Source organism: Dipteris shenzhenensis, chromosome 22 (assembly GCF_047967505.1).
Source record: "Dipteris shenzhenensis isolate YYH24624 ecotype China chromosome 22, Dip_SZ_1.0, whole genome shotgun sequence".
Lineage (NCBI taxonomy): Eukaryota > Viridiplantae > Streptophyta > Polypodiopsida > Gleicheniales > Dipteridaceae > Dipteris > Dipteris shenzhenensis.
Window position 1 is genome coordinate 45,722,336 of NC_141617.1, and position 26,786 is coordinate 45,749,121.

General features: G+C 44.5%; 1 protein-coding gene across 1 annotated transcript; it reads left to right on the forward strand.

Moving 5' to 3' along the window:
• Window positions 1-25,384, forward strand: LOC147888171 (nuclear transport factor 2A-like). Its single transcript, XM_087393352.1, has 2 exons — window positions 1-365; window positions 24,802-25,384. Exons 1-2 carry the CDS (start codon window positions 63-65, stop codon window positions 24,874-24,876), a joined length of 378 nt encoding a protein of 125 aa, XP_087249478.1. The 5' UTR covers window positions 1-62; the 3' UTR covers window positions 24,877-25,384.
• Window positions 25,385-26,786: the final 1,402 nt, after the last annotated feature.

A 26,786-nucleotide genomic window follows, 5' to 3' on the forward strand; every position in this document is an offset into this window, starting at 1 on the left:
CATCTCCATCTCCATCTCCATCTGCGTCCTCTTCTTGCTTGTGCTTGGCAGAAAGGTCAGCTATGGCGATCGATCCTGACCTTGTCGCCAAAGCTTTTGTGGAGCACTACTACTCCATCTTCGACAACAATCGCCCCGGCCTTCTCTCCCTTTACCAAGACGGCTCCATGCTCACCTTCGAAGGCCAGAAGATCCAAGGCGCTCAGAATATCTCTGCCAAGCTCAACGGCCTTGCATTCCAGCAATGCAAACACCACGTCTCCACTGTCGATGCCCAGCTCTCTGGCCCTGGTGGCGGCATACTCGTCTTCGTCAGCGGTAACTTGCAGTTGCCAGGCGAGGATCATCCCCTCAAGTTCAGCCAGGTGATGTTTCTTCTGATTCAAATAGGGTTTTATGTATTCTTTTCAGAATCGGGGTGCCTCGTTGAACATCTACACGAGCCCAGGCGCGGCCGTTTCTGGTTTTGCCTGGAACTTCCCCCCTGATTAGTTTTACGTGGCTTTATTTGACCCTGCCGATGTGACATATTTTGAGAGAAGGCAAGGCGCTGAGGGACCAAAACGCATACCTCGTCACGATTCTTTAAAACTTAGGTTTCCCCTTTTTCATTTTCGGAGGAAAAGGTTTCTTTCTCATGTCTCTGATTTGGACCGTGTTTCTTTGAATTCTCGATTGCGTTCTTACTATGTATCAGCATAGAAAAGTGACACTGATTGATTTATCGCTCCGGCGGAGGCCAATACGTTCCAAGAGGCAAGAGTACCACCCCTCTGCATCTGAAAGAGACCTTTTGCTAGTTTGAGATAGATAGAGGGGGGGAACCTGCCGGAGGGGTCAGATTTTGTAGAGAGAGAGAGAGAAGGGGGGGGGGAAGGGGGGGAATTGGATTAGCACACGTTGCGGTAGTCTTTGGAGCAGGGATGTTGCAATTGATCTTCCGATTTGTAGAGCAAGCCTTTAAGTTTTATAATCTGTATACTCGCATTGCCATCTGTATTCTGCTTGAGCTCAACCTGTAAAATATGGGGTGCTTAGTCCAATTGTGCCTCTCCATCAATATGACTCGAGTGGTCTGTCTACATAGTACATAGGATCAGAGTTGGCAGGCGTGTCAGCCATATCTCCTGTCTATCAACTGCGGTCTGTCATCCGCCATCAACCTCCTGTCACCCGTCCGTCTGAGACTGGACCTGTAAATGCCAGTGTCTTTGTCCACCATCAATTCAGGCCATCAGACTGAACTGTCGTTATCATTTCAGCCGTGCGCTTGCACTGTTCGTTAATCTGCTTGTTGATTACATTTGCTATTTGTCCGTGACCAATTTTATCAATTGTGATACCGCTTTGAATTCGTTGTTTTAGGTTTTCTTTTTTCTTAGCCTGATTTTGGCCTCAGCTAGCCCTATCCTAACTGTCCTGCTGCCTTAGGTGAGCCAACTGCTCTACCTTAAGCCTATAGTGTAAGAGGTGGTAACCTGCCATAGGTGTCCTAAGGATCCTAAAGGAAACAAGTGAGTACAAGTACTCGTGAGCACTGCCTTCAAATTAGCTCTGTCAAAGGAAAACAATTGTCAAGATGAATGAATGATTAATTTGCAACACTTGTGATGGAAGCCCGTGTATAGGAAAGTTCAGATGATTTGCAAACTGTGTGTGTGTGTGCGAGAGAAAGAAAGAAAGAAAGAAACTATCATTATCGTCCTCTGGGGGCCTGAAATCGACCCATGGGACCCAATGGAATGTTACAAAAAGTCTCCTTCTTTGAAGAAGGGTGGAGTGGACAGCTAGCATGTTGCTACCTGTGTAATACATTGGTCACAGTATGCGAGAGAGAGAGAGAGAGAGAGAGAGAGAGAGAGAGAGAGAGAGAGAGAGAGTGTGTGTTCTAAAAAAAAGAAAGTGTGTGTGAGTGAGTGTGTGTGTGAGAGAGAGAGAACCAAAATAGAAGGGGGCCACTTGGCAACAAAGTGTGTGGGACACTTTTTAACAAAAATGTTACTAGAGTGCTGCCTGGAAGGCAGTGCTAACAAAGTGTGTGGGACACTTTTTAACAAAAATGTTACTAGAGGCAGTGCTAATAAAAGTAAAAATTCTCAGCAATCTTCCAAAGCTTGTCTTACTGCCATTTTGGGAGCGTTCTATGGTGGCATCTTCACATTATCTTATTTTTCTTGAGCTCTTCGTCGACATAGTCCTTTTGTCAAGCTATAGATATTTTTGGCTTTGTCTCTGGACTTGAATGGTGCATGAGTTTTAGGTGTAGATGAGAATGTACTTGCATTTCATTTGATATGCATCTTTTTCTTGTATTTCACCTCTATTGAACTTGTTTACAGACTCCACCTTTAGACATTGAGGGGCCCTACCTATAGCCTTCTCAAAGTTTTGGCTATCGCTCAATACATCGATAGGGACCACTGTTGAAGAGTTTGGTATTTGGACGGATTGGCTAGCCACTAGCCTATCAATAAATTGGAGGGAGGGATGATCCATAGGAAGGGGAACAGCCGTGCTTTGCTAGTTTGGGACTCGTCTTGCAGCCTGGCCACACATTGGCATTTTCGGCATTAACAGCATGGCATCAAAATGGGCACGATGTTTTGATGAGCCTTGCAAGGGAGTGATGTATTGATGGAAAATGCTCAACATGAGCAAGTGCCTGCCATAGTGGGAGCAGGTGAAACTAGCCTCAAGGCCAACAGGAGGGCAGTATTAGACAACTAACCAGCCAATGCTTTCACATTAAAGAGTGCTCCTGCCCAATAATAAGGACGCAGATTGGCCCCAAATCCTTGGCGCCCCTTTTGGTATTTATTTATTAATTCGAGAGACCAATAAATAAGATACTCAGTGAATTCAATCTCACTTGCATTTAATGCATTTCCCACTCAGAGTAGACCTTAGTATCCCAAGCAATAACCTTACTGGGCTTTGCTTTCACACCCCAGTGGCAATAGGCATCCATCTCTGTTCAAACACCTGCAAAAGACTTGGAGTTGTTGCTAGCAGCCCATGCAGGGTCACACAACTCCCCTTACTGCCACAGGTGTCCACGGATTCACTGAATCAAGCAATGGTTGAAAGCATAACTATTCTGCCCACAACATTGGAAGCAAGAGCTTGAACTGCAAGCATCCAGGTTGACCACCCTGCTGTAATGAACGTGGAAAATGGGAAATAGGTGGGGAAAAAGAAGGGAAATTGGTGGTAAGATAGGATTAAGAAGGGGGACTATATAAGTCAGCCCCTTATGATTTGTATGGTACCTTTTTGATGTGACATCTAATCCTATCTACTCTCCCTTCCTCCTTCCTGCCTACGCTCACACTCTCTCTCTCCTCCCTCTCTCTATCTCTCTATCCCCTCATCCTTCTCTCTCTTCCTCTCTCCTTCCCCTTCTCCTCTCTTCTCCTCCCTTCCTTCTGCTATTCTCTCCCCATCTCCAAATCTGCCCCTTCCCCCTTCTCTACATTGGTATCAGAGCACCTTCCTAGGGCCCTGTTTGGAACTAGCTTCAACATCAAGCTGTCAACGCCAGATCTTGCCCAGCCAATGCAAATCTGTCAACGCTCCTGTCAACGCGAAATCCTACGGAATGATGCACGTGAGTGTAGGCAGAACGTGAGCGATTGCTGGCTGCAACAAATCCGAGCTCCAAGCACGTGAGAAATTTCTGGCTACAAGCACGTACGGACCATCGTCAAACTCTGCTGGCTTTTCAATTGGCGCAGGCTGGTCTAAATCCCGAGGGCTGTGGCACCAAATTCTGAGGGTTGAAGGCATCACTCAGACCCGTGTGACGTGCGCCATCAACGAGACCTTGTGTGCTAGAGCCCGTGTGCATCCCGACATGTGCCATCAACGAGACCTAGAGCCCTTGTGCATCTCGTGTAGTGGTTGTGACGCTGCCCTATTCCACGCCCTTGCCGCCCCGCCCGTGCCCGTGCCCGTGCGTCGCCCTACTCGACACTGTCGCCGCTTCTCGTTTTCTTTTCCTGCAAACCTTAGCCTACAAGGTTTGTAGACTAACAGATAGTTACTTTTGTTAGGTTTAGTTAGGTTGGGTTTAGGGTTAGTTAGTTGGACTAGGTTAGGTTAGTTGGGCTAACTAGGGTTAAATGGTCAAGTTAGGTTACCTTAGGTCAATGTCCTAGCTGTCTTACCAGTCTTAGGTTAGGAGTCCTAACTGTCCTAGGTGACTTAGGGAACCCCCCCCCCCCAAAAAAAAAAAAAGAAGAAGAAAAAAGACAAAAAAGGGAAAAGTCCACTTTTCGGCTTCTTTTTAGGAGCCTTTCACAGCTTGTTTGGAGCCATTTTGGCTCCGTTTCGAAGCTTCTTCCACAATCCTTCTTCCGAGCCTCTCCATCGACATTTTCGTGTTTCCATGCACTATCTCAGGCGCTCATTACGCAGGGTTTTGCTATCCATTTCTCCTTGCCTACACTCGAGCTCCTCTCTCTAGGGCTAGTCACCATGGCACCGAAGCGTGCCCCTCCTGATATATTGCATGACACTTATGAGACTGCTCAGTATGAGCAAGTGTGTGTCACAGTGGTTGCATCCACTGGTGGTGCAAAGGTTCCTTCCACTTAGCCTCTCTCTCTTGCATCCCGGGAAGTGCAGGCAGCGCAGACGCAGTTTCTGGATGTCCTTTCCTCTATGCTCCAGGGTGCTTTCCGCCAGACAGGACAGGAGCTCAGCCAACAGCTTACCACAGCCATGGCTATGCAGGATATGGCTCTTGTTCAGATGGGACAGCAGATCACATCTGCCATTGCTATGCAAGATAAGGGTAAGCAGGCCGTACCCTAGCACGGGGACCATTCAGCCAGTCAGGATGTTTTGTCTGCTCCTCGCAGGCGTTTTATGGCAGATGTCCGTCGTGCCTATGAGCATCAGTCTTTTGGACCATTGCATGTACCCCAGCTTGGGGATTATTTGGACTTAGATGATGCATTTTTTGTGCCACAGAGCTCTTACAGGATGTCAAGCCATCTTTTGGCTCTCAGCTTTTTGCATCTATGCAGGCTGAGCCGTCTCTTTTGGGCCAACCCGTTGGTGTGCATCCGGCTAGTGCTCCTTTCACTGCACCAGCGAGTATGCCTGGAGTTGGCTTGGCTTTATATGGCAGCCCACACCCCTGGGAGAGAGGTCAGTCCTCTTCTCAGTCCTTTGGTATGCCATCATTTTGGAGAGATGCATTTGGCAGAGAGACCTAGCCTGGGGTTCATGCACCTATCGCTCTGCCAACGAGCACAAATAGCCAGACGCAGCCAGTGCATCAGATGGCAGCAGCTTCTACGCAGCAGGGGGTTGGTGGTGGGCAGCAAGCCACTTTTGATGACATGTTGGCAGATTCTTTGCGTTCATACAAGGCCCTACTTGAGGCACATCAAACTTGAGATGCCCTTCTCCAATTATGTGAACCTCAAGCGTGATGTTACGCTCTAGCCGAGGTAGCATGACCTCGGAAGAATCAGTCGACATTTCCCTTAAGGGTCTACGTTTGTAATATATTTGTTTGCGCTTCATGTAAATGATCAGGAGGGAATTAATGTCAAGGTCCTAGGTGAGGGCTGATAGCACTAGACTAGGTGGATCTAAGGCTAAGGGCCTAATGCAAGCAATGTGCCTAGGGGCAAAGGAAAGTAAAGTATCCAAGAGAGGGGTGAAAAGATGCATTAGGAAAGGCCCTATGATGATGACATATGGCATCTAGATCCATCTAGGGAGATGGGGCTTGCTGGAGTTAGTGAGAGAGGGAGAATGAACCTTCACGTGATTTCTGGGATTTTTCGATTTCTCTGAGAGCTCTCACGCTCTAGCAAGGATTTGGCTGGGAGGATATTCTGTGGTGCTACTCCCGTGATCTGCTGTGGTAAGTAGAAAAAATTGTCTCATTTGGTATTAGAGCTGTCAGGTTGAACGAAGAAGGCGATTCTGAACAGGGCTGGAATTGTTGGCGTATGCAAGTATCCATGGGCTGATGGGCAGTTAGCGTGGGCTCTCGAACAAATCTCTCAGCCTATCTGTTGCAGTGCAACCGATTCGATGATTCAGAGCAAGGACGGAGATTATAGGTGGCTCTGTCGTGCAGACTTCCGTTGACGGAGGCAAGAGAGGGGTAAATTATCATTTGGAACTACGTCTAAATGACCTGGGAATTAGAGAAGGCATGGCGCTCGACGACGATACGTGGTCGACGAAATACGTGGTGGCTGGACGGGCGAATTTTTGGATCTTAGCATCGAAGCAGCTCACTCCTACACGAACCAGTGGAAGAACAGATTGCCAAAGGGCGGTTACTCTATCCCACTGGAACCTCCTGATCGCTATGAGGCTACATGGTTCACCAAGGGCACCATAGAGCGGGTTTGTTGAGAAGTGACGAACAGTAGGGCCAGGGAGCGATGTTGGATGCAAAAGATCGTCGCGTTGATGTTGGCAAATGGTGGGAAGCTGTGAATTTTCGTCCGTGAATAGCCAAGAAGAAGGCACAGAGTACCTTCATGTAGGCGCACGTTCCGACATTTGATGAAGGCACAGATTACCTTCACGTAGGAGCCCGAACTCAAAATACGTGGAGATTCCAGGGAGCAGTTCTTTTCCTCTTCACTATAAATTTTCAATTTGCAGTTTATTATTCCTGTACAGCAGAGTTTATAGTTGATTTATTCCTGTACAGCAGAAGGGAATTTGAAGTGGAAAACAAAAAATAATTTTTTTTTTTTTTTTTGGGGACAGTCTTTGAGACTATGCTTGTGCATATGCTTGTGTGCTTCAGTCAGAGTTAATTTGCAGGAATTTCCCTAGTACAGGAAAAAGCGGTATTTGGGTTATGCCTATGTCAAATGCCTAGTCAGTGTGCATGTGGAATTGCAGGTATTCCCTAGAATAGGGAATTGTGTCAAAGTGCCAGTACACTGAATTTTGTCAGTTTGTAAATACAGTGTTCTAGCGGTGTTTAAAGTAGAGTCAGGAGTCCGGCCGATCCAGCAGGTGTCGCGTCCAGTAGTTCACATCTTATCTAGCAGGATTGCATTACTTGAGGATGCCTTGCAGCAGTTATTAGCGCAACAGTTACAGGCAAATGCAGGGCTGTCTGAACTTAGAAGAGTGATACACAGTATGTCTGCCAGACCTTCTCGAGATGAGAAAGGAAAGGCTCCAATGAAACCGGAGTCTAGTGTCCATACGGTCGAGCCTAGGAAGGCTAAAGTACTTAATATTGCCAATTATAGGCCGGAAAAGTATTCTGGTGGGATGAATGACTGTAGTTCTGATGTCATTGAGACCTGGTTACACAAATGGGACGAGGCGTTCGCCATTTGTGAAATCAGAAATGATATCAAGAAAATCTGCGAGGCCACCCACATGTTTAGTGAGGTAGCGGATCAGTGGTGGATTAAACAACAAAAAGATGGTATTGCATCCACTACCTGGGAGGGGTTTAAAAGGGAATTTAGGAAACACTTCTTATTTCCTGATGAAGCATCCCGAGCTTGGGATCAGTATAGAAACCTTCGTCAGAGAAATTTGTCAGTGGCAGAATACACTGATAAGTTTCGAGAGAGTGTAATGAAGGTTGATGAACTCCTACCTCAATCAATCCAAGTGAAAGATTTCATATTTGGATTGAATGATCGGATTAAAATGGAAGTTTGGGCTAAGTATGCGAACACGTTGGATGATGCAATAGCCATAGCCTTGAACTATGAAGATGCCAAGGGCAGCAGGCCAAGTGGGTTTGCGCAGATCGGGACCCAGAATGGGTATCAGAAGAAATCTGGGTTTAAGAAGAAGTGGATTAGTAAAGGGAGTGGTTCTCAGCCGAGTGGTCAAGCCAAGCAAGTGAAACCAGCTGAAACTCCTAAATCAAGTACCACCATTGGAGTGAAGAGGAAAGTAACACCAATGGCAGCCCGGGCTTGGTCAAAGTCTCCCTTAAACCCAGAGCAAAGAGAAAAAGCGAGGAGGGAAGGCTTGTGTTTTGGTTGCCTTCAGCCTCATCAGTGGAAAGATTGTCCATGAAATAAGGATCGTCAGATGGCTGAGATGGTAGTCTCAGAATGCGACGTGGAAATGGGGGGAAGTACCAGAGCGAAACAGATGCAGATTCAGCTAGCGGGATCTTCTCAGAGGTCAGTACCTTGTTTGTTATGTGTGTCTGTTGCTAAGCTAGTAAAGAGTGCACCTGATAACATCCTATCTAGGCCCGCAGCAACGGGGTATACAGCCTTTAATGATACGGAGTTAATTAAGATGAAAGGGCAAGTGGCCAATCATGATGTCATTGTGTTGTTTGACTCGGCGTCAACGCACAATGTGATTAACTCCAAGCTCGTGAAGAGGCTGAAGTTAAAAACTAGCCCATCTGACTATGCGTATACAGTCAGGATGACAGATGGAAGTTCAACTGAAGTATGGGACCAAAGGGTTACCCAGTTGGAACTTCATATTCAGGACTATGCTGAGAAGCTTGATTTTGAAATGACTAAGCTTGCTCATGCAGATATAGCCCTAGGTATGGCGTGGCATTCTAGGAAGAATCCAGCCATTGATTGGAAAAAACACGTATATTAATTCAAGATGAATGATGTACTGTATGTCTTACGAGGTGAAAAAGATGTACCTCAGGGACCGTTGGTTTCCGTGATGGAAATCCGAAAAGCTCAAGAAGAGTTTTTATTCCTTTGTACAGCATCGGTAGAGCCGGTGATGTTGCGCAAAGTAGTGAGATGGCCAAGCTGGCTAATCTTATAGCAGAGGAGTTCTCTGACTGTTTTAGGGATGAGCTACTTTATGGGTTACCTCCAGAGCGGAATGTTCAGCATAAGATTGAACTGATCCCGGGGACAGCACGTGTAAATAGACCTCCCTATAGAATGAGTTTTACTGAAGAGGCGGAGGTGCGTAGACAACTGGAAGAATATCTTAAGTTGGGGCAGATTCAACCAAGTTTCTCACCCTTTGCTTCGCCAGTGATATTAAAGAAGAAAAAGGATGATACGTTTCGCCTCTGTATAGATTATAGAGCATTGAATAATATCACTGTTAAGCACAGGTATCCGATGGCTCGGATTGATGATTTGCTAGATGCATTACAGCCGTGATTTTCAGCAAGATAGATCTTAAGTGTGGCTATCATCAGATCCGGATTAGAGCCGAGGATGTGCATAAAATCGCTTTCAGAAGCAGATTTGGTCATTATGAGTTTTTGGTAATGCCCTTGGGACTTACCAATGCTCCTGCTACATTCGTCATGCTTATGAACGATTTACTACGTCCGTATATCGAAAAGTTTATAGTACATTTTATTGACGATATTCTGGTATTCAGTAAAAGTATTACTGAGCATCACGAACACTTAAGAATAGTGTTCAGTACTTGGAGGAAAGCCGGTCTTTGTGTAAATAAGAAAACTATATTGTATATGGTTAGACTTGAATACTTAGGATTCATAATTACTCCAGAGGGAGTAGAAATGGATCCAAAGAAAGTGGTTGCGATACTGACTTGGCTAATCCCTCAGAGTCTGACCGCTTTGCGATCATTCTCGGAATTTGTTCAATTTTATAGAAGGCATATCAAAGGATATTCCGAAATAGTATCGCCATTGACTGATCTGACCTCGAATAAAGTACCTTTTATATGGGGACGGAGTCAACAAGTAAGTTTTAATACCATAAAACAAGCTGTGGTCAGTAGCCTTTGAAATTAAGAAGCTTTCTCCCTCTCAGCGAAATTGGCCAACTCATGAATTGGAGTTGTATGCTGTTGTCCATGCTTTGAAAACATGGAGGCATTATTTGTATGCTTCAGAGTTTTATGTGGATGTGGATCATGATACTCTGAAACTTTTTTGTAAACAGCCTGACTTGACGGGCCGCCAAGCTAGGTGGGCAGAGCTCATGCATGAGTTTAATTTGACAATTCGGTACCGAAGAGGAAGAGATAATAAGATTGCTGATGCGTTGTCTCGCATTATGCATAACATGAGTTTCACGATATGAGAGAGTGCTCTAATGACCGAGATTAGAAAAACTCAAAAGGTGGACGAGTTTGTCCAGAGTCTATGGCCTAAAGCTCATGTGTCAAAACCCGGGGAAAAAGAAAAGGATGACCTGGCATTCAGAAAAGGCCAAAGATATGCAAGATATACCATAAGGGATGGTATGCTAAAAAGAAATGGCAAGGTTGTAGTACCTAGTCAGAATGATCTCAGGTAGAGAGTCATTCGACAGTGCCATGATAGCCCATGTGCGGGACACAAAGGAGTCGAGAAGACATGATCTCGTGAAGCGAGATTTCTTTTGGCCAAGGATGAAAAAGCATATTCATGAATATGTGACACGGTGTTTTTCGTGTCAGGTAAGCAAGGTAGAGCGAGTGAAGCCACGTGTACTTTTACAACCGTTGGAGATACCACTAAGTAAGTGGGAGAGCATTTCCATGGACTTTATTGTAGGGTTGCCTACGACACAAGGTGGATATGATTCTATCCTTGTGGTGGTTGATCGTCTAACCAAGATGGCTCACTTCATTCCGACTAAAGAGTCTGTTAGTGCCCCGCAAGTGGCGGATTTGTTTATTAGACATGTGTTTCGTCTGCATGGATTGCCTAGATCCATAGTGTCAGACAGAGATGTCAGATTTACCTGTCATTTTTGGACAGCGGTATTTGCGACACTAAGGACTGAGTTGGGAATGAGTAGTGGGGATCATCCAGAGACGGATGTTCAGACGGAGAGAGTCAACCAGATTCTAGAGGATATGCTGAGAGCATATGTGTCATTGAGGCAACATACGTGGGACAAGTGGTTGCCATTGTTAGAGTTTGCCTACAATGATAGAAAACATTCCTCTACGGAGTTTAGTTTGTTTGAATTGAATTATGGTTATAGACCAGCGAATCCAACTATAGTTGGAGTACCTCAGAAAGTGCCTAGTGCCGCGAACTTTGTGGTTTAGATGCGGGAGATGCTAGCACTTGCGAGAGCTAATATCTGCCAGGCTATGGATAGAGCCAAGGCGTATGCGGATGAAAACCGGTCTATAAGAGAATTTAAAGAAGGAGAAAAAGTTTTTCTCAGAGTTTCTTCGCACTTGAAGTCGTTAACTTCAGGAGAGTGTGCTAAGTTATTGCCTCGATATTGTGGGCCGTGGTTAATTCTAAAGAGAATAGGCAAGGTAGCCTATAAATTAGAATTGCCACAGGGTTGCAAGGTGCACCCAGTGTTTCATGTTTCTCGTTTAAAGAAATTTTTGCATACTGGTGACTCACTAATCGAAGGTGTGGTTTTGTTTCAGAAGATAGAGGATAATGCAAGACGCAAACCAACAAGAATCCTGGACCGAGGAACAATGCAAGTGCGAAATCGGAAGATACCCACGGTGTTGGTTGCATGACATGGTCAGTCTCTATCAGAAGCTACCTGGGAATCCGTATACCAGTTGCGGAGAGTATTCCCAGACTTTATCATCGAGGACGCTGATGTCTGAAGAGGGAAGAAATGTTACGCTCTAGCCGAGGTAGCATGACCTCGGAAGAATCAGTCGACATTTCCCTTAAGGGTCTACGTTTGTAATATATTTGTTTGCGCTTCATGTAAATGATCGGGAGGGAATTAATGTCAAGGTCCTAGGTGAGGGCTGATAGCACCAGACTAGGTGGATCTAAGGCTAAGGGCCTAATGCAAGCAATGTGCCTAGGGGCAAAGGAAATTAAAGTATCCCAAGAGAGGGGTGAAAAGATGCATTAGGAAAGGCCCTATGATGATGACATATGGCATCTAGATCCGTCTAGGGAGATGGGGCTTGCTGGAGTTAGTGAGAGAGAGAGAATGAACGTTCTCGTGATTTTTGGGATTTTTCGATTTCTCTGAGAGCTCTCACGCTCTAGCAAGGATTTGGCTGGGAGGATATTCTGTGGTGCTACTCCCGTGATCTGCTGTAGTAAGTAGAAAAAATCGTCTCACGTGATGATGCCCGCACTTATGGAGGTTACACACACAAGAATTATGCAGCCAAGGATATCAAGGACAAACTCCCATTCCCAATGAGTTGGAGGAGTGGCTCACGAATCTGGAAGACTATTTTCGCTTCTACCCCAAGTTGTGGAGGAGCGCATCATTTTTGCAGGTATGCAGGACTATGCCCACACATGGTGGCGATACATGAGGGATTCGCCTCAGAGACCAACCACTTGGAGGGGTTTCAAAGAATTGATGGTCACTGCATTTGTATCTCCACTTGTATTGGATCAATACTTGGCTGAATTTTATGCCTTGTCACAGACCGGTATGGTCCAAGAGTACTTGCAGCGCTTTTGGAGGCTTTCCTTGTTTGTGCAGGACGTATCTGAAAAGGGCAAGCTGCTGCGTTTCATCCATGGGTTAAGTTCTTCTCTCGTTGAAGATGTGAAGGCACATAACCCTCAAACAATTGAGAGGGCAGCTCAGCTTGCAGAAGTATTCTAGCCTAAATATGTTGGCAAGCATAGAAATGCCATGTGCAGCTCGCATGCTACGGGGTATGACGCTGAGTCGAAGCCTAAGTTTGCTGAGTGGACTGACAAGAAATCTACAGCAGCACCATTTCCTCGCTTTCCTACTGTCTTGGGTAGTAAGATGCCTTATGCCAGGCCTTGCAGATGCCAAGCCTGGAGGCAAGCCTACTGCTGGAAATGAGCAGGCTGAGATAAAACAGCATACATGGGCAATAATGGACAGCAAAAAGAAGGCCAACTTATGTTTTAAATGTGGTGAGAAATGGACTCCTGAGCATAGGAATGTGTGCAAGATGCTCAACAGTGGTACTGCCAAGCTCAGCATGATCATTGACCTCTTAGATGACGAGGAATTGTTTTATTCCCGAGGTTCTTTGGATATGTCTCAGGATGAGATGGCAATTACACATGATGCAGATGAGGCTTCCGACACTAGAGCGAAGGGCACTGACTATCCTTTTGATCCTGGTGGTGCTATTGCACATGACACTCATGCTTCGCATTCGTATGAGATTCTGCCCACTGGTGGCATGAGAGGCCGTAGGTCCACACTCTTTTCTGTGGAGCATCACGATGTGATGCCTTTTTATGCATGTGAAGATGCAGGTGGTAATGCTCTTGTGAATGAGGAGGAGGTTTATTGGGATGCCCAGCCAACACTTTATACTATTTCCATGCATGCCCTGATGGGTGCCAAAAGTGCTGATACTATCAGATTAACAGGGATGATTAATGGCAGGATTGTGAGCTCCCACAGTTTTGTTAACTGCAAGACCTTACAGAGGGTGGCACTAATTGCTACTGAGATAGACCATGGGCTGAGAGTAGAAGTGGCCAATGGACAGCATATGATCAGTAGATCTTGTTGTCAAGATGCAAGGATTAAGTTCTCTGATGACTAAACATTTGCAGGTGATCTCTTGGCACTTGACATGGGCCCAATAGATGTTGTCCTGGCGTGTGATTGGTTGCAATCACTGGGCAAAATCAGCATGGATTTCAATGCCGTAACACTCAGCTTTGTCCACAGGGATGGATCAGTTACATTGCATGGTATTGCAGCTCCTAAATTGCAGGTCATTTCAGCAAGGCAGTTGGCTAGAGAGCTCAAGATGGGCAGCGCCATATATGCATTAAATGTGTCAGTAACTAAGGAGGGTGGCACTCCCCGTGTTGATGATTGTGATATGCAGAGATTGCTCTTAGAGTTTGCAGATGTGTTTGGTGATTTGTCATCACAATTGCCTCTGAGAAGAGATGTAGATCATGCCATAGTCTTGGAACCTAGCAGTAAGCCAATCAATAAGGCCCCATATCGACTCTCTAAGGTAGAACGGGAGGAAGTGGCAACGCAAGTGAGGGACTTACTTCAGAAGAGTTTCATCACTCATAGCACTTCTCCTTTTGCATCCCCTGTGCTCCTGGTGAAGAAGGACAGTTCTTACCATATGCGCATTGACTACAGGGACTTGAATAAGGTCACCATCAAGAACATGTTTCCAATCCCCAAGATAGATGACCTGTTGGATGAACTCAAGGGTGCTCAGTTTTTCACTAAGATTGATTTGAGGTCCGGCTATCATTTGATTAGAATGAAAGTTGGGGATGAGCACGAGACAGCCTTTCGCATAGAGAGGGGACTGTATGAGTTCAAGGTGATGCCTTTTGGATTGACCAATGCACCAACTACCTTACAGGCACACTCATGAACAAGATTTTGCAGCCTCTCCTTTTCAAATATGTGCTGGTATTTTTTTATGACATCCTCATTTACAGCAAGGATAAGTAGGAGCACATCAGACATGTCAAGCATGTGCTGGAAATTTTGAGGTTGCATTGGCTTTATGCTAAAGCCAGCAAATGCACTTTTATGGCACAAGAGGTTGAGCAAGGATGGCATTCGAGTGGATCCTGCAAAGGTGAAATGCATTGAGGGTTGGCCGCAGCCACGCAACCCTACTCAGTTGAGGGGATTTCTAGGTCTTGCTTCTTTCTACAGGCGCTTTATTCGCAAGTTTGCCAAGAGGGCAGTCCCTCTGACAGACCTTTTGAAGAAGGATGCTTTTATGTTGTCTACAGATGCACATCGCAACTTTGAAGACCTGAAATTCGCCCTCACTCATGCTCCTGTGTTGGTATGCCCTGATTTTTCACGTACTTTCATTGTGGAGGCAGATGCCAGTAGCAAAGGATTAGGGTTTGTGCTAAGGCAGGAACACGGGGTAATTGCTTTTGAAAGCAGGAAATTGTATGCCAAGGAACTGGATTATCATGTGTATGATCAAGAGATGTTGGCTATCCTCCATGCTTTCGAAAAATGGCACCACTACCTGTACGGTAGCAAAATCAAGGTTAAGACAGATCATAGGACACTTAGGTATTTTCTTACACAGCCCAACTTGTCAATGAAGTAGAAGAGGTGGCTTGCTAAGGCTCAGTCTTATGATTTCGACATTGCGTATAGGAAAGGGAAAGAAAACGTGGTTGCAGATGCCTTATCCCGTATGTGGGCTTGCAGTTTGTCTGCCATTTCTACCATCTACCTAGAGTGGATTCATGGTATTCAGGAAGAATACATGCAGGATTCTAAGGCAGCTTCCATATTTGTGGAGTTACAAAAGCCATCGAGCTAGGGGCATGCTGAATTCAAGCTGCATAATGGGCTGTTGTGGTGCAAGGACAGAATTTATTTGGTGCCAGATTCAAAGTACCAACTGCTGGTCTTACAGGGAATGTACTCATCTCCTATGGCAGGACATGCGGGTATTACTAAGACATGAAAAAAGGTCAAATAGAGCTTTCTCTGGGATGGCTTGTGGCAGTTAAATTTGTTAGTGAATGTTTGCCCTGCCAGTAGAATAAAGTGGACAGCCAGTTACCCGCGGGTCTCTTGCAGCTATTACCTATTCCAGAAGGCAAATGGACTCACATTGCTATGGATTTCATCACAGGGTTGCCTTCCACAGAGCGGAGATGGGATAGCATTTTTGTGGTGGTTGATAGAATGACAAAGCAGGCCCATTTCATACCACTAAGACCCCGTTATTCAGCATCACAGGTTGCTTGGCAGTTCATCGAGCATGTTTTTAAGCATCATGGCTTCCCTCGGGAGATTGTCAGCAACAGAGATGCAAAATTTATGGGTCACCTTTGGCAGGAGTTATTTACAGCAGTGGGTACTTCTCTTACACCTAGCACTGCTTACCACCCTGAGACGGATGGACAGTTAGAAAGGGTGAACAAATGGCTTGGAGGAGTATTTGAGGCATTTCTGTCATGACACACAGAGGTCTTGGGATAAGTGGTTGGCACTTGCTGAATTTTGTTACAACAGTACCAAGCACATCTCTATTGGCATGAGCCCGTTCGAGGCTATGTATGGATGCACAGTGGGTATGCCATATTTAGTTGCAGACATGGCTGTGAAAAATCAGCAAGCAAGAAATGACTTGGAGAGTATGTATGGATGCCGTTTTGCAATTGGTTAAAAAGAATATGCATGATGCCCAAGCCAAGCAAAAGAAGTATGTGGATGAATGCAGGAGGTATCTATCTTTTGAAGAAGGGGATTATGTGCACTTACGCCTCCATAAGCACTGTTATGCCTCGTTGAAAGGTAACACCAACACGAAGCTTGCTCACAAGTATTACGGTCCCTACAAGATCATCCGCAAACTTGGCGAGGTGGCGTATGAGTTGGAGCTACCCAGGACCTCCAGAATTCATAATGTTTTCCATGTGTCCTTGCTGAAGCCACATGTTGGACAGCATGTCCAAGTCCTTCCTGAGCTACCACCTATGGATGAGGAGGGTCACATACTCTATGTTCCAGAGCGCATCATGGGTTTCAGGGATCACGTACTCTGAAACAAAGTCTACACCGAGTATTTTATCAAGTGGCAGGGACTCCTTGAGGATGAGAACTCATGGCAGCCAAGAGAGCATTGTCTAGGACAACCCCTATCTCCTACCGGGCTGATTATTATTTGCTGTTTGCTGGACCTATTTAACAGCCCGCATATAAAGTTTTAAGGGCAAAATTCCTTGGGGAGGGATGGCTATAATGAAGGTGGGAAATAGCAGGGAATTAGGTGGGGAAAAAGAAGGGAAATTGGTGGTAAGATAGGATTAAGAAGGGGGACTATATAAGTCATCCCCTTATGATTTGTATGGTACCTTTTTGATGTGACATCTAATCCTTTCTACTCTCCCTTCCTCCTTGCCTACGCTCACACACTCTCTCTCCTCCCTCTCTCTATCTCTCTATCCCCTCATCCTTCTCTCTCTTCCTCTCTCCTTCCCCTTCTCCTCTCTTCTCCTCCCTTCCTTCTGCTATTCTCTCCCTATCTCCAAATCTGCCCCTTCCCCTTCTCTACACCTGCCAACTAGGCCTCTCCAACACAGCTCACAAATAGAGCAAGGCACCCCGTGTGCTCAGCCTGCTCTCCAAGGTAGCTCACAGCTAATTGGAGCAGCCCCTTGTGACCAGCCCGTGCCCAATTGCTGAGCTCGTGCTCCAAAATGATGACCTTGACCAGCCCGAAGGCACGTATGGACAGCTCATGCTCCAAAGCATCAATAAGCAGCAGCCTGTGAATGCACGTATGGACCTCCTTGCAGTCTCAGCCAGCCCATGATCACACGTACGGACCAATCCCATCAGCATGTGGGCCCCGTTCAGCTCATGTGCAATTGTGAGTGTCAGCTTGTGCACCTTATGCCATCCTTGTCATCCCTTGTGTGCCGTACGGTTCCTTACGCCACCTTCAGCCAGCTCTTGCACATCGTACGAGTGCGATTCACAACCTTAACCAGCTTGTTAGCCTTGTATATTGGCTCTCTCTTTCCGTCAACCAGCCCCGTTGTGCTTTTTCTTCTAGGTGCTTTCCAGAGCCCGTCCAACCATGCACGTTGCTAATTCCATTATGGCATGGGAAATGGCATCCCCTCTCATTTGCCTCCATTGACCCAGAGGGTGCATGTCTACTCGTTGGACTCCAAGAGACTTCAATGCACGAGGGGTGGATTTCAGGAACCTCCCATTGCTAGAGTTTTCCTAGCCTTATCTTGCAAAGACTTCCATACTTCAAAAGCTTTGGGGGGGGGATAGACTTGTATGCTCATGCCCATGGGCTTTCTAGGGCAGAGTCCTCGGCTAGTGACGACCCCAATTAAACATGCCATTGGGTCACAATTTGATTCCTTGGCTTAGGAAGGAGGTTGTGGGCATGGACTCCCATCTCGTACCCGTTAATCGTAATGATGCATTTGGGAGATCTAGTTCATATGCTTACGATCCTTGGTAGTAGAGTTGTTGCTAGCATCCTTGCCATACAGGCTAGCATTTGTTAGTAGATGTCTCACATGATGCACACATTGCCTCCTAGTACCACACACCTCCACTCCATGATACTTCTGGCAAGGCTCATGCCCCTTTCACCTCAAATGCAGCAAGCTCACTTATAGTCTATGCATCAGATGAAAGGCACCGTGCTTTAGTAGTAGAGTGGGATAGGTAGGAAGCTAGATTTTGACGTCATGCATTGCGATACTTTTTGGGCATATCGTGCCCCACTTTAGGACATTAGAGGTAGGGTGGGATGCCATTCCACGATTATAGAAGCCTGTAGAGGGATGATGGTTGTGGTTTTGGAGGGTGTTACAAAGATGTCAAGGGCAAGCTCATCGTACATAAGTTCAAATGAGACACTTGAACTTGTAATTTGTTGGAGGAATGGTTTATGACAGCCGAAAGATTGCTTTTGCGCTATGGTAAGGGGGATGAGGGTCTGCAGTCACGAAACTCTTAAAACTTTGAGGTAGCTTGTGTAAAGTCAACAATGCCAGATGACTTGAGTCTACCTTTTCACCAATTGCCGCGAGCTGGTCCCGTACCACCTTGATTTTTGTTAGATGGTCATGAACATTGTCTGCCTCAATCATGTCCAGATTGTACAATTCATGTTGGAGCATCAGAATTTGAGATGTATTGTCTGTTTCATACGCCCACGCCTCTACAGACGTCTTGGCCATCTGGATGCGGGGAAGAACAGAGTCCGCTATAGTCCCAATGATTAATGCTAGGGGGTGGGCATCTCTCTCTTCCCAATTCTCAAGCTCTTCGCCATCTATTGGAATGACCATCTTCCCCTTGCTGTCCATCAGATCTTGCAGTTTTACCTCTACCCTTGTTGTTAGCTTCCACAACTTCCGGGCCACTAGATGGCTCCGGATTTTTATCTTCCAGATTGGTTAGTTCGACCTGTCTAGCTTCCTTGACTCTCGAAGTTTGGGATGGTGAATGAGAGGAATCTGGAGGAGGAGGAGGGAAGAGAAGGGGCTGAAGAGGCAACAGTAGAATCTTTGTCCTCCATCCTTGCCGTAACAAGGAACAGTAAACTGTAAACTGAATTTGCAGCGGAGAACTTGACCACGCAGCAAACCTGAGTGTCGATTGGAGTCGCCTACTTGCCGAGGTACTCTGATCTAGAGCTGTAAACCTTGCTCTGATACCATGTTGGAAATAGAGGATAGAATCACTCACACCTCACTCCCAATCTAGCTCATACAACACTCAGAGAGACGGAGAGAGAGATAGCAAAAACTCAGATATATTCTTCCACAATTGTGGGCAGACAAAAGCTCAAAGGATGAGCATGTATAAACAGCCAAGTGATGCTGTCAAATTGTGAGCCTACTCCTCTCCCTTTGCTCGCTTGCCTATGCAAGGCTTTCTGTGCAGGTGATGAGAAATGAGGGGGGGAGAGGGGGCTTTTTATAGGCCCTTGCTTGGGCTGGAGAAAACCGACCAGCAGGGGGTCGGTCCCCTGCTTGCAGCACCGACCTTCAGGGAGAGAGAGCAAAAACTCAGATATATTCTTCCACAATTGTGGGCAGACAAAAGCTCAAGGGATGAGCATGTATAAACAGCCAAGTGATGCTGTCAAATTGTGAGCCTACTCCTCTCCCTTTGCTCGCTTGCCTATGCAAGGCTTTCTGGGCAGGTGATGAGAAATGAGGGGGGGAGAGGGGGCTTTTTATAGGCCCTTGCTTGGGCTGGAGAAAACCGACCAGCAGGGGGTCGGTCCCCTGCTTGCAGCACCGACCTTCAGGGTGCCTCCACCGACCTGGTTGGCTGGCTTGGGCCAGCCCTATAAATAGGCCCAAGTGCCCAGCACATGGGCTGCTGATGCAGATCATAGGCCCCACCATTTCCTGCTCCATAAGCCACGTAGAAGAGCCGCGCCACTCTTCCTTTGCTGCGCGGGTTCCAGCCTGGTAGGACCTCTGCTCCCCTACCCCCCTATAGTCCCCTGCCCCCTTGTCCCCTCAAAACAGGGTCTCACAGGTGGGGCAGTGACTTTTCTAACACCCTCGTCTCTTTTTTGTCTCCTTTATTCTTTCGTTTGTTTCTTGAACATTTTAATTTGTAAGATTGGATATATTTGTGTCTTATGAAGCTAATATATGTTGAATTTATGTTCCTGTTGCTTTTCACCTTAAAGTTTCTTCCAATTTTTGGACAATGTTGAGCTGCTATTGTTTGAGGAGATGGACTGTTGGAGTTCGGAGCCAATGCTTAAAATGGCCATTCCACCCTGCCTAGTAACTTTAGCAGATTCCTCCTGGGCAACATCCTTGAATTGTTACTGTACTTGCTTTACCCTTGGTAGGTTGGTTGCCCTCCTGAGTGCCATAATCGTAGTTCAATTAAATTAAATTCAAACTTGGCCAGTTCTACCTCCGTTTCAGACCTGATTCTGATCATATCGGAATCTTATAATCTCCAGACTCCTGAAATTATTGCCTTAGTAGAAGCATACATGTTCAAAAAAACCCAATTTTTAGTCAAAACTGAGAAAAATTAGGGGGGAAATTCAAATGTGACAGTTTTTTCTTGCCGTTCTTTCACAACATCCAGGCTGCAGGGCTCATAAACTCCCCTGAGCCATCTAAAGTCTTCTTGGGCTTCAATTCCTTACTTCCGAATCTTTCTAACCATCAGAGGTTCTGTATCTCCAGCTCCCATCCAAATCTTATTCTCCCCTAAATTGGAAATTGGCTTGTGTGAAGCGATACTCTCGAATAAACTTGAAAGGCAGTACTAAGTGACAATGTAAACGCTTTCCAACTTGGTTAAACTTACTAATTCGATTTTATTTTGTCCGTATTGGTATCTACCTTGGCTTTTTTTTCTGTCAGGCTTGACTGTGAAAGTCAAAACATCGGATTAATAAGTTAGATAAAACCTTCTTAATTTATTTTGAAGTCGCTTACAAACTCCCTTCTTCCCTTGTCTCTTTTCTCTCTCCTTTGTTCTCACTCATTTTATAAACATTTTAATTTGCAAGATTGAATATATTCTAAACTGCCGAAGGTATGCCAATGTATTATTGAAGGGTCTTTCTTTGAGTTATTTTAAATCCAATGTTTGAGAATGTAAACTTAAAAGTGTTGGTATTAAGCTAATGCCTTTGGCATGTATATAAGGTAGGTAGTACTAGGGAAGGGGGGGCTGTGAGAGAGAGAGAGAGAGAATTGTATGTATCTTGTAATATTGCCATTATAAATCTATAGAACCTATGGTATTTCTTACATCATTGTATAGGCTTTGCTTTCTGAGTATGTCCACCTCATTTTTCTTCTCTTTCGTTTTCTTTGTAAAATTTTGGACTTTAGAACAACAAAAAATCTAAATTTGTACGATTGGATATATTCTAGTCTTACAAAGCTATATCCTTGTATAGGCTAAATACGAGAGAGAGAGAGAGAGAGAGAGAGAGAGAGAGAGAGTGTATAAACTATAGAATTTAGACTACATATTTGCATTTATATCTATATTTGTCATTTTATGAAAATCATATGTTTGTGTTAGACGTTTTGAGCCATCTCTGATTTTCCCTAAATGTAATGTTTCTTGAAGAGTGCATGAAACACGGTTTTAAGTGAAATTGTAGAAATGTCTTTAAGTGAAACTATCGAAGGGAGTTGTAGCTTTGAAAGTAAAGACATCTAGATTGAGGACCTTGTTATGGCAAAGTTTACCATTGGGCTAAGTAATTTTCTATGTCTTTGACCATCGTGTCCAACTTGTTTGCAACAACTTCAACTTTTGCTCCTAGATATCAAGTTTAACATTTGCCACAAACCATATGATTTTATCTTCTTCTACCTCTAGTTTGCTCTGATTGTTCATGTGGAAATTCTGAGATGTTTTTATAACTTGACTCTCCAATGCTAAGCTGTGATGGTGTCAAGGTTCATAGATGCTAAAACATGCCAAAGATAGTTTGTAGTATATTACCTATTATTATGTATTTTTAGTGGCGATGGCACTCCCTACATCCTTGTATAGAATTTAGACTTTAGACTACGTATTTGCATTTTCATCTATATTTTTGTTCCAATCGAAATGTTCCTTGAAGAGACACCTGAAACATTTTTAAAGCAAAACCCCATAAACGTATCTTGTGAGAATGGTTACCAAAAAGAGTGGAGCTTATCAGTTGGAGCCAATGAGAGGAATTAAGGTGAGATGTTTTTGTATCTCGATTCTCCAAATCTAATTCCCAATGTGGCAAGGTTTGTAGATGTTGATACATGTAAAAGTTAGTATCAAAAGAGCACACGATAGAGCTAAATATTATGTGGATGCATACAGAAGGACAGTTTAGTTTGATGAGGGTGAGGAATGCTATTTAAAAGCACTATAGCCTTCCTGCACATCCTCATGTGTGAGAGGCTGATCGTGGACCTGATCTGGACATCCAAAGGCTGCTGTTTGGAGATAGAGTTTAGTAGAATGGATGAAGTCTTGTGATAATTAAAATGCCACCAAACATGTACCAAAAGATTCTCCCATTTTTTCGTTTGACCTGGGTGGAGGATTGTACATGCATGGGCAGGAGTTACTTGAGGCCATTAGAGGTGTAGAAGCTTTAACACAATTTTGCAGAAAGAGTATCGCTTAGGAAATGAAAGCATCACAAATCAACTTAACAATAATGATACTAAGTGATTAAATGTCATGCATGGGGGTTATGAAAGGGGAAATAGGTGAAAAGATAAAGCATCGGGCATGGACAGAAATGCTTACAAATCATGACTGCTCAATTATATTCGACAAGGTGTAAAATTGTATAAGGCTGGATCTGAAAGACTTGTCAATCCATTGTAAGACTTGAACAATCCAAATTTTCTCCCCATCTGGTGTGTGTGGTTTGATTTAAGCAAGTATTAGAGCTGTGCAGATCTGCCCATTCCTGGGCTGATCATGTCTTTTTTTGGGACTGTTGTGGTGCACAGTTTAAGGGCTGAACAGTATAATCGGCGTGTGGCTGTTTTGAAGCCTTAATAGTACTATGTTACAGCATGAGGTCTATGAAGGGCAGCTACCAATTTATACAGGAGGGTTAGAGCAAGTTTGGGATGAAAGGGGAAATAGGTCAAAAGATAAGCATCGGCCATGGACAGAAATGCTTACAAATCGTGACTGCTCAATTATATTCCACAAGGTGTAAAATTGTATAATGTTGGATCTGAGAGACTTGTCAATCCATTGTAAGACTTGAGCAATCCGAGTCTTCTCCCCTTCTGGTGTGTGTGGTTTGATTTAAGCAAGTATTAGAGCTGTGCAGATCTGCCCATTCGTGGGCTGATCACGTCTTTTTTTGGGACTGTTGTGGTGCACAGTTTAAGGGCTGAACAGTATAATGGGCGTGAGACTGTTTTGAAGCCTTAATAGTATTATGTTACAAGCATGCGGTCTCTGAAGGGCAGCTACCTATTTATAAAGGAGGGTTAGAGCTACTTTGGGCCCAGCAAGGTGCTCGACTTGACCTGAACTGGGGTTGGATCCTGACCTGGCCTGGGTTGGCAGCTGACAAATCAGGTTGGCGACGAACATTGTGGAGTTCATACAGGTCTTTTTTGTGCTGTTACTTACAGATCTTCTCTAAAAAGGCTTCTTGGGTCAGAATGCAGTCTGTCCATTTGATTTTGTTCCGTTTATGGGAATTTAAGTGGGTGTGGTTTTTCTCCAGAGTGGGGTACTAGTACCTGTGGCATGCTAATGTCCATAATCTCCACCCTCAAAGGCCTTTACATCTAGTACCTGTTTAAACCAGGAAGAAAACTTTCTATGGATGTTTTTCAATCAAATTTTATCTAATATCATGACACGAAAATAAAAGTTCTAATAAATTGCTTATGCTTAATTGTTGTGAGTTCAGAAATGCATTACGTGGCTAAGCTCTGGCAATCCATCATGTGGAGCTAAGGAGATGCTAAATGCTTCACAAGAAAAGTGCCCTTTTCCCTAGCATTGAGTCACTAGAGCCCATTGGCTTACACAGCAAACCCTGCCACCAAAAGGCGTTCCTGGGAACGTGTTTGAATGAGTGGGGTTCCTTCTTAGATGCCTTGAGCATGATGGTGTCTCTCTTTGCATTCTTTTCAGAGGTTGAGGTTAGTGGACGAGGAGATTCCAAGTGCACATTATGGGATATATTTTCATCAACATTTGGGTGAGAATCATCCATGGAGACTTATGCCTCATCATGAAACCCTTTCTCTTTTTGGCCATGGAAAAATATAATTTTACTGGAGAATGAGCACACGCCGAAGACCCTCACCCTATGATTACGCAAAGTTTGTCCAGACCAGAACTCGGACAACATGTCATACTCTTCTGGAGCCATTCACATGGGCTTTGGATATCTGTCGACGAGATTTGGCTTTTCTTCTGCCAAGAGAGTTAGAGGGTCGACTGGGGATTCATTGATGACAGGGTTGACTGGTGCCGCCTTTATGATACCTTCTAGTGGCATGTCTTTTTGGCAGCTAGGCGCACATGTGTGTGCTACATGCTTTTAAGAGGGGTGCAGAGAGACTCATGTTTCCTAGCTTTGTGTGTTGCTGTGCATTTGTTAGCCAGTTTCTTTAGTATCAGAGTTTGATGCTGATAGACTCAGGCACAGAGATGGATATTGCAGATTTTGTCCCTCCAGATGAGCATAAGGAGAGTTCGGAGACGCCTTGTGTCACAGTAATAGAAACCTTGTCAACCTTTGTGATACATTAAAAGAGCGAAGGCAGAAAATTCTGAGTATAGTATGGGAAAATTTGAAAGGAAATGTTTTTTTTTTGGAGAGGGATCACATGTATTAACAGCTGTGCTAAATGCAGGTGACACATTCGTGTTTGATTTATTCTGATGTCCTCTTTCTTTTTGCATTTTAAGTCGGCTTTTGTCATCCTGATATACTCACCAAACTGTTTTGTATCAGCAGATGTTCCACCTGCTACCTACCGCCCAAGGAAGCTTTTATGTGTACAATGATATCTTTCGGTTGAACTATGCGTAAGCTTGTGATAAGGGCTTACAACCGCATCTTGGACAGCTTTATTATGGATTGGCCATGTTGTGCCTGAGATTCTGATGGCGAGTTGCTGGTGATTAAAACTCAGCATTTTGGACTAGTTCATATACGCTTGCAAAGTTTGCCCTCTAATTTTTTGCTCCGAAATCGGCTTGATGATGTTGATTTGTGAGCCTTTCTGAGCCATGTCAGTTTTCCATGGCGGGTCCTCAAAAGTGTCATATGTTGTCTTTAGGATAGTGATTGTTGGAGTTGAATCACTCAGTGATTATTAAGATCATGTTTTATTGGATTTATTAAAGTAGGAGACTGTCATGTGCTTAGACTGCATGGACTGTCAAGGAACATTGTCTCTGTATGTCTGTTCTTTTGGTTGGTTATGAGGCGTCTTTTTTAGGGATTAGTTGCATGGTGGATCTGATGGTATAAAGCTCTTTGAAACTTAGATGGGATCCTTTTGCAATATCCCCATTGAATGGTTGGGATCTTTGTGAATGCTTTGAGTGAGAGCATGCATGCTAGGAGGTGGTCGATTGCCCTTGAGCAAGGAGCAGCTAAAAAACTCCTTTGAATGTGATAAAAAATATCAAATTTGATTTTGTAACAATGGGGCAATAAAAAATAGATGTCAAATTCACCATCTTGATTTTAAAATTGTTTCCGTCCTGTGCTAATATTTAGATCTATTCACATTTCTCCAAGCCAAGTGAATGGATGTTTATCAACCAACTCGCCGAACATGGCATTCACATCTTTGATTTTGTTCAAGGTGGTTATTAAATTCTCACGATCCTTTTCAAACTTAAATGGAAACATGTAAAAAATTATAATCTTTGAAACTGAAATGGAAACATCTAAAAATGTTGGTGCTATTGATTAGTGTCAAATGTCTCCATTGGTCATTTTAATTGGAAAAGTACACTTAACGTCGGTAAAAATACAATGTAAATGATTGTTTGATACACCACTAATCCAAAAAAGATGATGTGATTGTATTAAAGTTTGTGTGAGACCCTTAAGGGTCTAGGGGAGTGATGATCACTATCAACTAATAGTTATCTCTTGTCTAGTAAGAGAGAATATTACAAACTTGTCATGTAGTTAGTACTTGTTGGGCTAACTTGTGTGCTAGACCCAACACCTTGTTGCATTGTTCTAAAATCTCTTTCAAGTAGCTTCTTAGCTTTTGGCTAGTTGCTTGAGTAGATTTTTTAGATCTATGTTTTTCCCACAACTTCTTTGATGTGTGCGTAGGGTCTACATCTCAGAAGTACATGAAGTTCATTTTCTACCTCCCCCTATGGGCATAGGGGGTAGATTTTGCAAGTTCTTTCCTCTTTGGGGATCTTGGATCTTGTTTGTCCCTCTTTGCCTCGAGATCATGTGAATTGGTTTTGTAGATTAGATGCCTTTTAAGTCTTGGTATGTCTTCCCCAAGGTGGCAGAGCTAGTGTCCCTAGTACATGCCCAGGTTCCATATATCCAAGTAACTTGGTGGCTCTTTGATGAGATGTGAGGAGCTCCTGTATCTGTTTGTCGAGCTATCTCTCGGTCGAGCTATCTCTCGATGCGGTGGAGGGCGTGGTCTCCTTGATCTCTAGATCCGGTGGGCTACGTCAAGGGTGACAGCTCGACCTTTGAGTAGGGTTGAAATAGGTCGAACTTTGGTTCCTCTTCATGTCACACGTGGAGTGCGTGTCTCTCATCTGGCAGCATTGTGGCAAGGACTCCTATTGTTAGTTCATGATGCTCTCATCTCATCAAGCTTCTCTCCCTCATTCTCATCGGCAACTGATTCAGATGCATATAAATTTATAACAAGTGTGTGCTCTGTCAACGTCAGTGGCCTGTGGCATCAATCCTTGTTGCTCTCGATTTCTATCGCATCAGTATCT